General features: G+C 35.5%; 1 protein-coding gene across 3 annotated transcripts in view; it reads right to left on the bottom strand.

Annotated features, from left to right (window-relative positions):
• The window catches only part of MDGA2 (MAM domain containing glycosylphosphatidylinositol anchor 2), a 310,614-nt gene that overhangs the window by 275,888 nt on the left and 16,129 nt on the right, over positions 1-18,597 (bottom strand). For 2 of the 3 annotated variants that reach the window (XM_079911896.1, XM_079911898.1), the window contains exon 1: positions 9,440-9,534. The exons of the other annotated variant lie outside the window; for it this stretch is intronic. In XM_079911896.1, the coding sequence (XP_079768022.1) occupies positions 9,440-9,512 (73 nt within the window). In that variant the 5' untranslated portion in view covers positions 9,513-9,534. Of the gene's footprint in view, positions 1-9,439; positions 9,535-18,597 lie in introns of those variants that run through there. 3 annotated transcript variants of the gene reach the window in all.

Genomic DNA, 18,597 nt, shown 5'->3' with positions numbered 1-18,597 from the left:
ATTGTGGAAATAGAATGGAGAAAAAACAAGAAACGTTTAATAAGGACCTAGAAGAACTAAAGGGCAAACAAACAATGATGAACAACACAATAAGCTAAATTAAAAATTCTCTAGAAGAAATCAATAGCAGAATACCTGAGGCAGAAGAACAGATAAGTGACCTGGAAGATAAAATAGTGGAAATAACTACTGCAGAGAGAATAAAGAAAAAAGAATGAAAAGAATTGAGGACAGTCTCAGAGACCCCTGGGGTAACATTAAATGCACCAACATTCGAATTATAGGGGTCCCAGAAGAAGAAGAGAAAAAGAAAGGGACTGAGAAAATATTTGAAGAGATTATAGTTGAAAACTTCCCTAATATGGGAAAGGAAATAGTTAATCAAGTCCAGGAAGCGCAGAGAGTCACATACAGGATAAATTCAAGGAGAAACACACCAAGACTCATATTAATCAAACTATCAAAAATTAAATACAAAGAAAAAATATTAAAAGCAGAAAGGGAAAAACAACAAATAACATATTAGGGATTCCCCATAAGTTTAACAGCTGATCTTTCAGTAGAAACTCTGCAAGCCAGAAGGGAGTGGTAGGACATAATTAAAGTGATGAAGGAGAAAAATCTACAACCAAGATTACTCTACCCAGCAAGGATCTCAGCCAGATTTGATGGAGAAATTAAAACCTTTACAGACAAGCAAAACCTAAGAGAATTCAGCACCACCAAACCAGCTTTACAACAAATGCTAAAGGGACTTCTCTAGGCAGGAAACACAAGAGAAGGAAAACACCTACAATAACAAACCCAAAACAATTAAGAAAATGGGAATAGGAACATACATATCAATAACTACCTTAAATGTAAATGGATTAAATGCTCCAACCAAAAGACACAGACTGGCTGAATGGATCCAAACACAAGACCTGTATATATGCTGTCTACAAGAGACCACTTCAGACCTAGGGACACATACAGACTGAAAGTGAGGGGATGGAAAAAGATATTCCATGCAAATGCAAATCAAAAGAAAGCTGGAGTAGCAATTCTCGTATCAGACAAAATAGACTTTAAAACAAAGACTATTACAGGAGACAAAGAAGGACACTACATAATGATCAAGGGATCAATCCAAGGAGAAGATATAACAATTGTAAGTATTTATGCACCCAACTTAGAGTACCTCAGTACATAAGGCAAATGCTAACAGCCATAAAAGGGGAAATTGACAGCAACACAATCATAGTAGGGGACGGCAACACCCCACTTTCACCATGGAAAGATCATCCAACTGAAAATAAATAAGGAAACACAAGCTTTAAATGATATATTAAACAAGATGGACTTAAGTGATATTTATAGGACAGTCCATCCACAAACAACAGAATACATTTTCTTCTCAAGTGCCCATGGAACATTCTCCAGGATAGATCGTATCTTGGGCCACAAATCAAGCCTTGGTAAATTTAAGAAAATTGAAATCATATCAAGTATCTTTTCTGATCACAATGCTCTGAGACTAGATATCAATTACAGGAAAAAAACCTATAAAAAATACAAACACAGGGGGGCTAAACAATACACTAATTAATAACCAGGAGATCAGGGAAGAAATCAATGAGGAAATCAAAAAATACCTAGAAACAAATGACATTGAAAACATGATAACCCAAAACCTATGGGATGCAGCAAAAGCAGTTCCAAGAGGGAAGTTTATAGCAATACAATCTTACCTCAAGAAACAAGAAACATATCAAATAAACAACCTAATTATACACCTAAAGCAATTAGAAAAAGAAGAACAAAAAACCCCCAAGTTAGCAGAAGGAATGAAATCATAAAGATCAGATCAGAAAGAAATGAAGGAAACAATAGCAAAGATCAATAAAACTAAAAGCTGGTTCTTTGAGAAGATAAACAAAATTGATAATACATTAGCCAGACTCATCAACAAAAAAAAAGGAGGAAGACTCAAATCAATAGAATTAGAAATCAAAAAGGAGAGTTGACAACTGACACTGCAGAAATACAAAGGATCATGAGAGATTACTACAGCAACTGTATGCCAGTAAAATGGACAACTTGGAAGAAATGGACTAATTCTTAGAAAAGCACAAAGTTCCAATACTGAACCAGGAAGAAACAGAAAATACAAACAGACCAATCACAAGCACTGAAATTGAGACTGTGATTAAAAATCTTCCAACAAACAAAAGCCCAGGACCAGATGGCTTCACAGGCAAACTCTATCAAACATTTATAGAATAGCTAACACCTATCCTTCTGAAACTCTTCCAAAATATATCAGAGGGAGGAACACCTCCAAACTCATTCTATGAGACCAGTATCACCCTGTTACCAAAACCAGACAAAGATGTCACAAAGAACGAAAACTACAGGCCAATATCATGATGAACATAGAGGCAAAATCCTCAACAAAATACTAGCAAACAGAATCCAACAGCACATTAAAAGGATTATACATCATGATCAAGTGGGGTTTATTCCAGGAATGCAAAGTTTCTTCAGTATATGCAAATTTATCAGTGTGATACAGCATATTAACAAATTGAAGGAGAAAAACCATATAATCATCTCAATAGATGCAGAAAAAGCTTTCAACAAAATTCAACACTGATTTATGATAAAAACCCTCCAGAAAGTAGGCACAGAGGGAACTTACCTCAACACAGTAAAGGCCATATATGACAAACCCACAGCCAACATCATCCTCAATGTGAAAAACTGAAACCATTTCCACTAAGATCAGGAACAAGACAAGGTTGCCCACTCTCACCACTATTATTCAACATTGTTTTGGAAGTTTTAGCCACAGAAATCAGAGAAGAAAGAGAAATAAAAGGAATCCAAACTGGAAAAGAAGAAGTAAAGCTGTCACTGTTTGCACATGACATGATCCTATACATAGAGAATCCCAAAGATGGTACCAGAAAACTACTAGAGCTAATCAGTGAATTTCATAAAGTGGCAGCATACAAAATTAATGTGCAGAAATCTCTTGCATTCCTATACACTAAAGATGAAAAATCTGAAAGAGAAATTAAGGAAACACTCCCATTTACCATTACAACAAAAAGAATAAAATACCTTGGAATAAACCTACCTAAGGAGACAAAAGAGCTGTATGCAGAAAACTATAAGACACTGATGAAAGAAATTAAAGATGATACAAATAGATGGAGAGATATACCATGTTCTTGGATTGGAAGAATCAACATGGTGAAAATGACTATGCTACTCATAGGAATCTACAGATTCAAAGTAATCCCTATCAAAGTATCACGGACATTTTTCACAGAACTAGAACAAAAAATTTCACAATTTGTATGGAAACACAAAAGACCCCGAATAGGCAAAGCAATCTTGAGAACGAAACACGGAGCTGGAGGAATCAGGCTCCCTGACTTCAGACTATACTATAAAACTACAGTAATTAACACAGTATGGTACTGGCACAAAAATAGAAATATAGATCAGTGGAACAGGATAGAATTCCTAGAGATAAACCCACGCACATATCGTCACCTTATTTTTTATAAAGGAGGCAAGAATAAACAATGGAGAAAAGGTAGCCTCTTCAATAAGTGGTGCTGGGAAAACTGCACAGCTAAATGTAAAAGAATGAAATTAGAACACTCCTGAACTCTATACACAAAAATAAACTCAAAATCGATTAAAGACCTAAATGTAATGCCAGACACTCTAAAACTCTTAGAGGAAAACATGGACAGAACACTCTATGACATAAATCACAGCAAGATCCTTTTTGACCCACCTCCTAGAGAAATGGAAATAAAAACAAAAAAAAACAAATGGGACCCAACTAAACTCAAAAGCTTCTGTACAGCAAAGGAAACCATAAACAAGATGAAAAGACAACCCTCAGAATGGGAGAAAATATGTGCAAATGAAGCAAGTGACGAAGGATTAATCTCCAAAATTTACAAGCAGCTAGTGCAGCTCAGTATCAAAAAAACAAACGACCCTATCCAAAAATGGGCAGAAGACCTAAATAAACATTTCTCCAATGAAGATATACAGATTGCCAACAAACACATGAAGGAATGCTAAACATCATTTATCATTAGAGAAATGCAAATCAAAACTACAATGAGGTATCACCTCACACCAGTTAGAATGGCCATCATCAAAAAATCTCCAAACAATAAATGCTGGAGAGGGTGTGGGAAAAGGGAACCCTTTTGCACTGTTGGTGGGAATGTAAATTGATTAAAAACCTAAAAGTAGAACTACCATATGACCCAGCAATCCCACCCTTGGGCATATACCCTGAGAAAACCATAATTCAAAGAGTCATGTACCACAATGTTCATTGCAGCTCTATTTATTATAGCCAGGACATGGAAACAACCTAAGTGGCCATCAGTAGATGAATGGGTAAAGAAGATGTGGCACATATATACAATGGGATATTACTCAGCCATAAAAAGAAAGGAAATGGAGTTATTTGTAGTGAGGTGGTTGGACCTAGAGTTTGTCATAGAGAGTGAAGTAAATCAGAAAGAGAAAAGCAAAAACTGTATGCTAACAAATATATATGGTATCTTAAAAAAAAAAAAAAGGTCATGAGGAACCTAGGGGCAGGACAGAACCTACTAGAGAATGGACTTGAGGACACATGGAAGATGAAGTTTAAGCTGGGACAAAGCGAGAGAGTGGCATGGACATCTATACACTACCAAATGTAAAACAGATAGCTAGTGAAAAGCAGCCACATAGCACAGGGAGATCAGCTCGGTGGTTTGTGACCACCTAGAGGGGTGGGATAGGGAGGGTGGGAGGGAGGGAGACGCAATAGGGAAGAGATATGGGGATATATGTATATGTATAGCTGACTCACTTTGTTATAAAGCAGAAACTAACACATCATTGTAAAGCAATTATACTCAAATAAAGGTGTTAAAAAATAGATAAATCAGACAGAGAGAGACAAAAAAAAAAAGCTCATAGGCAAAAGTGAAGTGCAAGTGAATGCTAGTTTTTTATAGTGCTCTTAAACTCTCCAACACCACCCTGAGTCCATGCATTATGTTTCTTTTCCTGCACTTATATAGGTAATTAGGAAATTAAGAAAGATTAATCTCATTGCAGTAAATCATGTATGTGCTTGAGTGTTTATTAAATATCTATTGCATGTTTTGGTTCAATTATCCCATCACTACGTAAGAATAAACATGTAAAGCCATCGGGATCATCAGCTTCCTTATAACCATGAGACAAGAGCATTGTTCTAAAACATACTGCAGGATCTAGATAGCCAGTCATTCTTCACAGCAACACATCAGAGACAGATTACTATTTGAAGCTCATTTTAAGTAATAAAGAAATAAAACAGAGAAGTTGAAAAGGGACAAGAGAAACAGTGAGTGGACAGTATGTTAATTTTTATTTGGGATGCTCATCGAACCAAAGTAAAAAGTAGAAAAAGGTGAAATACATAAAGTAAAAAAGTAAATCTATCAAGTGAAGCATCTATAGTATATTTTATTTATTTATTCATTTATTTTTGCAGTACGCGGGCCTCTCACTGTTGTGGCCTCTCCCGTTGGGGAGCCCAGGCTCCGGATGTGCAGGCTCAGCGGCCATGGCTCACGGGCCCAGCCGCTCCGCGGCATGTGGGATCTTCCCAGACTGGAGCACGAACCCGTGTCCCCTGCATCGGCAGGCGGACTCTCAACCAGTGCGCCACCAGGGAAGCCCTACAGTATATTTTAAAAATCATAGATTATTGTAAACATGTTTTATAGTTATTGCCAAAACATGGCTCAAATTACATAAAAATTATTCCAACTAAGTCTGCTTTTAATATGACACATGCACAGACATACACCACCAGCTATAAACATTCTCTGTGTATACAGTGCTCATAAAAAAAGTGCCCATCAGACTATCCGAATGAGAATCTTGCCAGCACTCAATGATGGAAGGCATGCGTCACCACAGCGGTTGTCTTGGAGACTTGGCTCCTTTAAGATCGGTATGTCAACATTCTAGCATGCTTGATGTTCTCTGTGGTGGAAATACGAGAGATAGATAGATAGGTCTATAAATTATTCGTCCTGGGAGGGATGTAATGAAGTAGAATGACAGAAAAAGAAAGAGAAAGAAAGGGAAAAGAAGGGAAGGGAAATGAAAGAGAGGAGAGACGAAATAGTCTGTGGTTTTTATTTTCCAAAATCCTAAACCTTCAATAACTACAACACGGAAAGTATATTTTAGGAAATATCTCTGAGGAAGAGAATTCTTCCCATGTTCCCTTCAGTTCCTCCCCTCCTGGCCAACAAAAAGAAAGTTTTCTTGGGCTAAGCAACAGTTACTTCAGTTGGTCTGAGACAGAGAGGACTGGCTTCTTGACTCCCACACCAAATCCTGAACATCTGCATATTTAAGAGCAGAGGGGATGCGTGTGTCCCTTTCTGCTTTGAGGTCACTAAGTACGACTGGCTACACAGATAGGCCATAGTGAGTCTCATGGGAAAGGCTCCATGCCTCAGGGGAACAGCCCCAGCCCCACACAATGGAATGGAAGAAGCAGAGAGATGGGCCAGAACTGAATGTGGCAAGACAATACGAATGAGGGAGATCTTAGATGATACGTGCCTGTCAGAAGATCCAGATCTCATGCCCCACACCTTGGTATAATATAGCACCCCCTAGAATTTAAATAAAATCTGGTGGAAATGGGAACTCCACGTTGACTGAGATACAATTTCTGAAATTATAGCAGAATAGGTAGTTGAAATAAAAATGAAGTTGAATTATAGAATAATAAAGATATATTTCTTTCAAACCTGAGTTTGTAGACTGGGATTCATGACCATTAATTTTAGAGTCAGTTCCTCGTGAGGTCTTCTGGGTGTGTAATACAAAGATTTAGTTTGGGATTAATTAAGAATACATTCTGTAGGAAGAAAATACTATTGTATTGGTGGGTTTGTTTTGGCTACTACCTAACATAACAGCTAGCTGAAGATAAATATGGTTTAAAAAAATTGAAAACAATGTAGTGCTAATCATCTTTATATTTTTAGAGATTTGGCTCTCCATGGATCTGGGCCTTTTAATTTTTAAAAAGGAACTTAGTTTTTCACCCCTGACGCTTCGATTAAATTGATATGAAATAGTTAGCTATGGTAAAAGCTGCCAGTTGCCTTGAGTTAGAGATAATCTGAGACATATGATTCTTTGATTGGAAGGAACTTGAATACTGAGTCACAGAGAAAAATCACAAGGAAGAAAGAACATGAAAAAACAAACAAAACCCCGCCCCAAACCAATAAAGCAACAATAAAAAAAACCCCACCAGAATGAACTCCAATAAAAAATCCTCAGCTAGGATGGTATTTGTCTTATTCTGAATCCTCCCAAAAGCAGGTCCTAATATAAGAAAATAGTTCATTTGGGTGGAGATCGCAGGAAGAATACTGAAGGAGAAGGGAAGAGACAAAGAAAGGGAGAAAACCCAGTAATGGAGCACTAAGGAGCGGTTGTCACTGTGAGAAACCTGACTCCCTGCTGCTGGGGACCCTTTGGAAAACTAGATATAACACATCTCAGGACTCTCCCTCTGAAAAGTGAGGAGGCTGGCTGGGGTATTTACCTACCAACTCCTGTCCTTCATTAGTTAAGGATCATTCTATGGGTCTTAACTTACCAGCCTTCTGCATTGGCTGAACACATTGTTGAGTCCAGCGAAAGTTTTCAAACAGAAGGATAGTGAATCGAATCTGTCAAAAGAAACTACAATAACCTCCAGAACAGGCTAAGAGGAGAAAACAGGGCACTCACAGTGTCTGCTAGGACACCCTTTCCATGTAAATTCAATGATCAGTAGTTGGCCACATGGAGATAAGGTGAAAAGGCTAAAGAAAGAATAAGGAAGAAATCAGTGGTGAGTAGGGGCACCTGTACCCATCAGGATATAAACACAAAATAAAATAAGTAAGAGCACACCATGAATAAAAGGAAGAGGAAGTAAAAATATATACAATTAACTTTCTGCTTCTTTTCCATGGCCATACATTTTTTAAACTAAAATATACACGATAGACAAACCAAGTCCAGCTTCTATATGGAGCAACATGCTATGTTTACAGATTCAAAGAATAGAAAAAAGTTTCTCTTGCAAAAAGAAGTCATTTCACTAAGATATAAGAATCACTGTATTTTCACGCATTTCATTGGAATTCATTTTCAACAGATGTTTCATTGAAATACAGGTAGCAATGGACATTTCACATGATAAAAATGAGAGAATATATTAGAAGTTAATTTGAAAATTCAAAATAATCCACACATATAGTTGAAGTTATTATTCAAATATTATCATTATTGACAAATTGATTCTCATGAAGCCCAGGAATGATATAATATTAGGAAATTCTATTTAAAACAATGTTCCTGGATATGGCAATATTTGAAATAGTATTCATAAATAGTCTCTAATGCAAGAGAGAGCCTTTGCTATAGATACTGAAGCTAACAAGCATTTTTCATTTTTTTAATGTTCAAAGGACAGAGAGTTCTGCAAATGATTGAGGAGGCAGAGCAAATATTTTCCTTCATGGAAAATTACATAAAAGTTTCCTAGAAGAGACCTACTGCTTAATGCCATGAGTTCCAAAAATGGCTTCCCTAGATGGGTTTTGTTTGATTGGCACAATATTATTTATTGTTTGTTGTTGTTATCATTATTAGGAATAAATGTCTTTAGGTATTGTTTGGTCTCCCCAGTATAACACATTTCAACATATTCATTTAATAAGTATATATTGAGCACCTACTATGTATCAAGGCCTGTGATAGGCACTTGGGATATAATGGTGAACAAAACAGCCCAAGAATTCCTGCACTCAGAATCCTACATCCTAATAGGATGAGAATCAGCCTTCTCCCCATGACTCCCATTGTCTTGGGTGACTTCACATATTTACATCACCTCCCTGGTCTCTGAAGTCATGTGCATTTATGATCCCTGACCAGAATATTTATGCCATCACAGCATAATGAGTAAAGAAATCTGGGGACTTCCCTGGTGGCCCAGTAGCTAAGATTCCATGCTCCCAGTGCAGGGGGCCCAGGTTTGATCCCCGGTCACACCCAGTGCAGCCAAATAAATAAATAAATATTAAAAAAAAAAATTTGCCAAAAGATATTCTTCAATGAAATCAGAATTTACAAATTATAATTAGTGTTATTTACATTTGAATCTAGTCATTAAACAAGATAAACAGAAAAACTAGAACTGTAACTTGTGTTCCAAGGTGAGCAAAAGATAAAGTCAAAAGCTTATTTCAGTCGATAAGTTATGCCAATAGTTGGGGTACTAGTACTTAATGGCCTAAAAACTCTTCATAAATATTGTTAAAACATGATGAAGAAGAACTTTATTACCACTTACATCTCCCTCCCTTGGCCAACAATCCCTTAATGTTCCTTCCAACAGGTGAAATCATGGCAAAGCAAGGTCTCATTCAAGTTCACCAGAAACTGAGCATTATCTGCAGCTGCAGCAGAATCCCAGAGGGTCATCACTCATGGAGAGAAAATCCAAGCTAAGTACTTCCAACCAAGAAACTTGCTGCCCGTGGAATTTTCCTGTTCTTCATGGAAGATACCAGGCTTTTAGGAATAGTGCCAGTTTGCAAAGATGTCCTCCTCACAAAATCAACAAGGCATGAACTTGCTATTCCTGCTGCCTGGGATTCTCTTCCAGTGCTTATTCACCTGGTAAACCACTTTACCACGGTCAAGTGTCAATATCAGTTTTTTACCAAATTCTTAGTTTTTGTACAAGGCAATTGAATTCCTTCCTCTTTTGTATAAGCATAGTGGCTTATTATAGCTTCACACACACACCCCTCCCCACATACCTTAGCCACCATTAGACCATTTACCTTTGCCTTTCACTGTGCGATATTTAAGAATTGAATTATCTGTGAAAAGGGTGGTGTTTTTCATATTCGTACCAACAGCACGCATAAAAGGATTTGGCAAAGAATTATGTGCTTAATAAAGTCTTATTGAATAAAAGAATGTTGAATTTAAAGACTAGAGAACAGAAACTCCACATAAGACCTATTTGTCATAAACTTAACCAAAAAAAAAAAAAAAAACATAAAAACTCAGGATTTCATGAACCATTCATTGAAAAATACTAGCTATGAAGACCTTTCTGTTCTCTCACTGTTCAACCCATCTAAACTTAATCATGCTTTATATCACTAACAAGGTGATAGCAAAGAATTTCTCTTTCAAAATTTAGTGCACCACTCACATAAAATAATTACAGCATATTATTTACACTTCTCTGTACTTAATTCTTTGCTCAGTTATAGCACATACATTACTATCAGTAAACCATTTGATTAAACCAAATTATGTCCCCGAAACCAAAACTAAAGGCATATGGCCTTTGTCATAAGAGGACCAGTATGTGGGTAATTCAATATAGAATTAAAAAGATCAGTTAAGATTTAAGGCTCTTCTGTAAGAGTGACACAGCAGTAGGAGAACAGATAAAGACATCACCTCCAAGACCATCTGGTGTTGATCTCCCAGCTATACTTCTTGAGGCCTCACTAGAGTAGCAAAGAAAACAAAACAATAATTCTGCTCTGGCCATCAGAGCTGCTGAAATGGAGGCAGCTGTTATTTCTAAAACCAGTATTTGTAACATAGAGGGATGGTGCAAAAAGGTACTCTCTTATTAGTTACTCTCTTACTCTTGTCTTATTGGTCTGATAAAAACTAGGTGTTTTTCTTTTTTTCTTTTTATTACCCATCCTGGTGACACTGTATTATAATGTTATATTTTGAAACTTTTTATGATTCTACAATTTCATTTTATAGTAATATTGCTAAGGTGGTTCATAGCTAATCTTAAAGAGTAATGTTGAACAGATTTAACTCTGCTGGGCCTCTGTTTGCCTCTCCAAGGGAATTCCATTAGTTTCCAAAGGACTGCTCAGGCCAAATGTCTACCTTGATTAGGAAAACACCTTGGCATATAGTCTCCTAATCTTGTCATGTATCTATACTCAGGTTACTCAAATATCTAAATTGGTTCCAAGATACAGCAAAGATTAGAAATCAGATCAGGAGCTTAATTAGCCAGGTCATTGATAGCAACAAAATAAACTGACAGCAAACAAAGGAATAACCTATGTTTTATTTAAAGAAAAACTGTTAATTCAACATATATTTATTAAGTGCCAACTGTGTGTCAGACTCTGTTCTAGGCATTGGAGACAACAGAACAAAACAGACAAAAATCCTGCCCTCGAGGTGTTTGTAATTAGATGGAGACAACTATAGCCCTTAATATGTTCCAGGCACACTTCAGAAAGCTTTTCATATATTTCTCATGTAATTTTATGAGATAGCTACTATTATTACCAATCTGAGAAACAGTTTAGATAACTTTTACTTATTACCAATCTGACAGACTTTAGATAACTTTCCCAAGGTCACGTACATAGTGAATGGTGGAGCTGAGATTCTAATCTAGGCAGTCTGACTTGAGATGGATTTAAAACATTGTAGATAAACTCCAGAGTGAAATAAAGTTGATAATTTTCAAGCTCTAATTAAATTCTTGATGATATTTATGTCAGAGAAAGAATTAATGCTGCTGCTCTAATAGAAAAAAGGGATAACATTAATATCATCTATTACAATAAAAGCCTAGGGAAGGCAAAAATAAACATGATTTGCTAGTCAGGCTTCCAGAAATCTCTACCACTTAGAATAGAAGGCAAAAAGGACTTGTGAACCTCCTAAGGCATAATTTAAAAGCCTAAATTCTGAAGTGACTGTGGAAAAGGCTCTTAGGCCATTGCTCACAGTGTTTTCACTCCTAACTCATACAAAACTATAATGGGCTCAGTTATTTAAGTTCTCAGACTTCACAAGGTAAGGAGGAAAAATTTAAACAAGGAAAGACTTTCTGAGACAGAACAATGGAGAACAACAGTGGCAGCTGACAATATGCCACTAAGAAAAGAGTAAGAAAAACAAGTGTATTATTACATGGAACAGTAAGCATGGTCATAAACTATTAACCAAGTCTTCATTTATTGACATTTCAACTGCCAACCCCAAAATATCAGATTAGGCAGATACAATTTTAAAAAGCAAGAAAAGAAGTAATATATCCATATATTTAGGTATTTATCATGGGATGGGGGGAAAAGAGAGAGACTTTTGCTGGTGCTTCTAAAGTTTGCTATAAAATACTACTTTGCAAAGGACAAAAGTAGTCATATTTTGCTAAATACAATACTGGACCAAAGGTCAAATTAAAGAAATCAAAGCATACAAATCATACATACATTCATACTTAACACATTTAAGCATTATAATGATTATTTACATTGGACTCTACAAGTAGTTTCATAAAATTAAGAATATCATACCTTGATTGCTGAACTGGGTCACAACCCAGACAAGTGCGGTGTCATGAGTACCTCAGCCCTTGCCAAGTATCTGTTACCAACCTCCTAACTGGGATTTCTGCACTAGCCTCCAACTGACATGTGCATCTGAAAACATTGGAATGAGGAGTCTAATTCTAGGAGTTGAGGGGTGCCTCAACAAATTAAGGCCTGCCCTGGGAAATCCGAGAAATGTATAGACTTTGTTTTATAAAGGGCTAAATATGTTTTCAGGAGGTGTTCTCCTTTCAAGTACAGATATATTAACTATTATTTACTTTTAGGCTTACATCGATATTCCTTCCCCATGGCTAATGAAATGAAAAAGAAAGAAAAAGAGAGGCAGAATCAGAGCATAATTTGTGAAAAATAAATATGCCAAAGCAGAGGGATTTGATTCCAAGTTTTGTGTGTGGTTAGGAGCCAATATATTGGACTAAATTACAAAACAATAAAATTGTGGTTTGCACCGGAGAAAACGACAGTTTTAAACTATAGACCTTGTAGTAGGTTTCAATACAGTATCAGGTTGACATACTGTAAATACTAACTGCTGTTTAAGAATGTTATTACAGATCTAATTCTAACACAAGTCAATTCAAGCCTAACTATTAAACTAGCTACATTTCTTATCTTGGGATTTCAGACATTCAGAGTACATTTAAATGTACTGTTGCCATATTCTAGGACAATGCTGCTATATGATAAGGGAGGTGTTTCTTTTTTGAGTAAGATAATACTGTAGTGTAACATATGTGAAGGAACTAAAAAGCTGCACAAAATGGAATGTTGCTTAAGGAAAGATTAAAAGTCAATAAAACCTTTTTAATACTATTTTAATATGAAAGATAAAACCCTGACTGAATCACCTCCAAATTCAATTCCTCTCTACACATGAGAAACTGCATGCACAAAAAATGTCCTGCCAATATTTTATTTCACAAAGCTACTGAAAATATAACTTTCCTACTCTAGTTCTGATGTTTTCCATATAGATTTTGTTAAACCCACATTTCCCATTCTACATGATTAATATGAACTGATGAAATATCTTTACAGAGGAAACAAATACCATTTGTTTGAAATGTCAAATTATTTTTTGTTTTTCTTCAAGTTTTTAATATTGGTATGTATTGAATTGCCTATTTAACTCTCCGGTGACTTAAGAGTTAAATCCATATTACATATTCTTTGACTGTAGATCTGTATACATATAGTAATGCTTTTTTAAACCTGTATTCATATTTAACATTTTACTTAAACACACAAAACAATGTTTAGTATGCAAACCATTGCATATTCACTGAATTTTCAGGGTCTTTGAAATGTAGTATCATATTTTTGTATAGTCCATAGTGTCCTAAGTCTATATGGACATCACATCTGATTGATTTTTGCTTATGGCTCCAAAATGAGAAAGACATAAACATTACAATTTTTTCAGATTGAGCTAATTTTAAAGCTGAAAGACAAAATGTAATGAGGCAGGACTTTAGTTATTAAGTATTCATGATCAAAACCAAGAGAATTAGAAAGATATGGTAAGAATAGAAGGAGTTTTGCTTCTTTTCCCCTATTTTGTTCCTCCCAGGCAATTGTCTTAGTGGATTCAATCCCAGGAAATTTATAAGAACCCATATTATACGGCTTGTTTTTCCAATAGCTTTGTTCATTTATTTCCTGTTGTGTCTTTTTCTCTCTTCACTTTGAAAATATATATTTTAATTTGCACTCAATACATAATAATCATTTTGAAGAAATTTCTTATCTACTGTTACCTGTTAAGTCAAACTATATGAAATTGCCAATACTTTACCATTTTAGAACTATAAACTCTTTTCAGTAAAACAAAGCAAACTGGCGTTGCCAGATGCTGCTAGAGGCAGAACACCACGTGGTAATGTTTTATACCTGACTGACTAAAAATTCTGCCTCTTGCTTGGCTGTGCACAGGGTTGCAGTGCCAAATCCAAGTGAAACTTAAAGAGTAGCTTCGTACAACTGTCACATCTATTTATGCCAAAAATTTTATACCTGGTTTCTTGATAATTTCCATTTTTGTCAAAGCAGGGAAATAGGTACCATTAATAGAACAAAAGGACAAGGTTGCCATCAATAAATTTCTATTACACAGTATGTCTATCAGAAATCAATACTGTTGACTTTACAGCACATTCACTGGATGGTATGTGATTGAAGGATGTAGTCAATAAAATGCTCAAGTAGTACAATATAGCAACTAAAGCAGAGTGACTAAAAGGAGCTGACAGAAAGAAATGCTGTTCAAAACATAAACTAAAAAAAAAAAAAAACTAAAACGTATTACTAAACAATTGGGCAAATCTATTTTCTATAGCAACAGAACAGTAGCAAGTAAATCAAGAAGAATATGCTGTTATCAGAAAAAAAATGTCTCAGAACAGATGTTGCAGAAAATGAAAATTGAGGGAAAAGCCAAAATCTTTGTGATGCTTTGGAAATAACTGCCACAACAGCAAACCAAAAGTACATGCTGCATCTGGACTTATAGTCAAAAGGTTGATGTTAATGCATTTCTGATACTCTGCCTGTCCATTATGATCCAGTCTACCTCTCACCGCTCTCCTTTTAGTCCCTGTAATAATACATGAGATACTCTACTCCCACTATATGGACTACTACAAGGACTTTCTTAATATATATATATATATATATTTTTTTTTTCCGGTACGCGGGCCTCTCACTGTTGCGGCCTCTCCCATTGCGGAGCACAGGCTCCGGACGCGCAGGCTCAGCGGCCATGGCTCACGGGCCCAGCCGCTCTGTGGCATGTGGGATCTTCCCGGACCGGGGCATGAACTCGTGTCCTCTGCATCGGCAGGCGGACTCTCAACCACTGCGCCACTAGGGAAGCCCATGGACTTTCTTAATTTTTAAATTTAATTCGAAGCCATCATGAACCAATGTGGATCTTTTAAATTATGTCTAGTTGTGACTCAAATAACTCTATGAATCTATATTAACAGTGACCACAGGGCTAATCTTAGCCACAACACAGGATGTTAAATCCTATGAGTAGTGTGGCTAAGGTCAGAGGACTCCCTGAAAGCACAAATATTTTAGCATGAAGTTTTAACAATAATACGTGCATTTCATCATATTAGAATGTCAGAGATAAAAGCAGATATTTATGGCTCACCCCTCCCCCCAAAAAAACTGTTTGCATTTTTCCTGTTCTTTAAACTAGAAAATGTATTCTATAAGTGTTCTCTGATGAGATAATAATCAATTCCTATTTTCCTAAAAATTATTTTAAATGTACATTTACCTGGTACTGTTTAGTATACTTGATTTAAAGAAAGGGTAAGAACATAAATTGTATCTATTTCTTCATTATGGAAGTAAGTATATTACAAAAAGGCTTTATAAAAATCTTGCAGACCTAATGTAAACAAACATCTACTCATTACTAATGTACATACTAGTAATATGATCATTTACATTTAATGACACAATATTTGATATTCACTTATTTCTGTAACCATTGAAACAAATTGGAATTTAACTGTGATTTAATATTTCTGCTGAAAAGTACAGAGTAGTATATTGTATCACTGATACTTTCAATAAATAAAAAAGGACAATCAAAGGGTTAAATGAGATTTTGGAAATCCTCATTAGTTTCTTCACAAAGGTAATTTTTTTTTAATCTAACAATCACAATACCATAAAACTAAGAGCCCAACATTTGCCAAGCAATTTAAATACAATCTCATTTAATCTTCACAGTATGTGTAATGAGGTAAGGTTCTGTGGGGAAATTTGTACTCTTAAATGTCTTACAGCTGGAGGCAGTACAGTGGCCAGTGATGAATCTTCTCTTGAATGAGATGAAAGCCTCCCTGACAGTGACTTTTTGTAAAAGAAATATTGAGAGCCCAAGATGTGCAAAGATTTCTTCAAATGGGTACATCAGGTCCAGAGGTTTTTGTTTGCTAAATCTTTTTCTTGAATAGATAGTAATGTAAGGCTTACGTATAAAAGGACAACAGCACAATGAGGTATTAATCTTGTCAAATCCTGCAAGCCTGAAACTTGCTTGCATGAATCCTGGGGCTCAAGAGTAGTTGTGTACATAGAGGCTGCATCTACTTCTTTGCAGCCATCTCATTTAATCTAAGTTTTTGTTGTTGTTAATGTTAACTTGGTAAATAAAAATGAAATCTGAGAGTAAATATTCTCTTTCTATCAATCGGTGGCCCACCTAGAGCCCATCATCAACATGAATTAGCAAAAAAAGCAGGTTCAAAGAGTTGAAGGACTTGGTCACACCACTGGGGAGAGTCAGGATCTACACCCTGGTTTTTCTTACAAATGCTTCTTTATGTAGAGCTGCTTAAGTCTGCGCATGTACCAGCATTAACAACTGACATTAAGACTATTCTATATGAGGGTAGGCTGCATGGTGGATTAGATCATTAAGTGATCAATTATACTGGATTGCCTGAGATTACAGGATGTGAGACTTTCACTGAGTCCAGGACACACTGGGATGGTTGGGAACCCTAAAGACCATCCCTTGATATAATCTATTCTAGGAGTTTGGGTAAGTAAATTATGGGATTAGCTACATGCACTTATGGATGTTATTGTATCTTCATCATGAGACCCAGTAATGTATAAAATCAAATTTGTCAGTGAATGATCATAAAGATATTCTAAACTACAAGTTCTAAGTGCAAGCTCAAAAAGCATACAAGAAGTCTAAAATGCATTTCTAGTAACTGAATTGTCTATAATAACAGAATTCTCAGCAGCTTCACTAGAACAATAGAACCTTATCAAGTACTAAGCCAAGGTCTACAAATCTGCGATCAGAAGCAGTTTAAAATTAAAACTTAAGTGTTCTAAGGTGTATAAAAATTCTATTGCTTTATTTTAACATATTCTCACTCAACTCACTGAAAGGAATATCACATGATTTGAACTTCTTTATTCTTACGAATAACTTTTAAATTGTCTAATTATAATTATAGCCTAATAGTGTTTGAAGAATAACTACGTAAAGCTGGGAAAATCTGATCAATAAATTATTCTAGATGTTTGCTAAAACACCGACTATTTGACATGCTCCAAAGTATTTGGTTAAGTTGTGAGACAGCATTTCAATAATTTACACCCTTTTTAATAAATATGATAGCATTGCCTTTCATTTGTTTAACAGATTTTTTAATCTTCTTTGCTTAGCTATCTGCTGTATCTGGGTTATGATGTCTTCTGGGCAAGTTAATAGTTTATGAGGGATATTTTATATAAAAGCTCATAGCCTAAGAATAAACTTGGATATAGTGAACCTGAAAAATTCATTGCTAGGACAATGAAATGCACAGGCCTAGAGAGATCCCAGAAACATGCATACTTCCTGTTACTATGGTAATAGAATTTTGAAAAATCTGGGCTAACTTGTTTCTCTGAAAATAGTATCAGGAAGACCAAAGCTGAAGCCCCATAATAACGATTGCTTCTGTCACCAGATTCACTGTGTATTCATCACCTATATTTTCACATTTATGAAACTACATTAGTGAGGATAGAGCATATATACGTTCAATTACTGTAGGAAATGACAGAGCACTCAGATGAAGAATCTATTACATATCAACAAAATTGCAAATTTCTTTAATTTTCCTTATGTACCCTTATTAATTTCACAGAATAATATTTTATATTTATGTAAACATTTCTGCCAATCATAGTTTAAACAGACATATGCCAGAATATGTATTCATTTCTATATATTTTGCTGGAAAATATTAATATTTAATTTACCCACTGATGAAAATAATTAAAAAATGATGGAGAACTCATTTTAAGATTAGTCATCAATGGTTGAAGCTATACACCATATCCTAGCAAAAGTCTAAGGTTCTTGTCATCATTTCTCCATGATTACTGATGATACCAATTTTATTCTTTCTTTCCATTATCAAGGTTAACAACCCAGTGATGACTACTATTTATTGTATTTGTTATGTGTTGGAATCTCTTTTAAAAGTTTTCCATTTAATAGCATTTACAGCCTATAAAACCAAATAATATGGATCTCTGTGCTAAGCCTATTTTGGGGAGGGGAAAAGTAAGTTTA

Source organism: Stenella coeruleoalba, assembly GCF_951394435.1.
Source record: "Stenella coeruleoalba genome assembly, chromosome: 2".
Taxonomy (NCBI): domain Eukaryota; kingdom Metazoa; phylum Chordata; class Mammalia; order Artiodactyla; family Delphinidae; genus Stenella; species Stenella coeruleoalba.
This window is presented reverse-complemented; position numbering and strand designations above follow the sequence as displayed.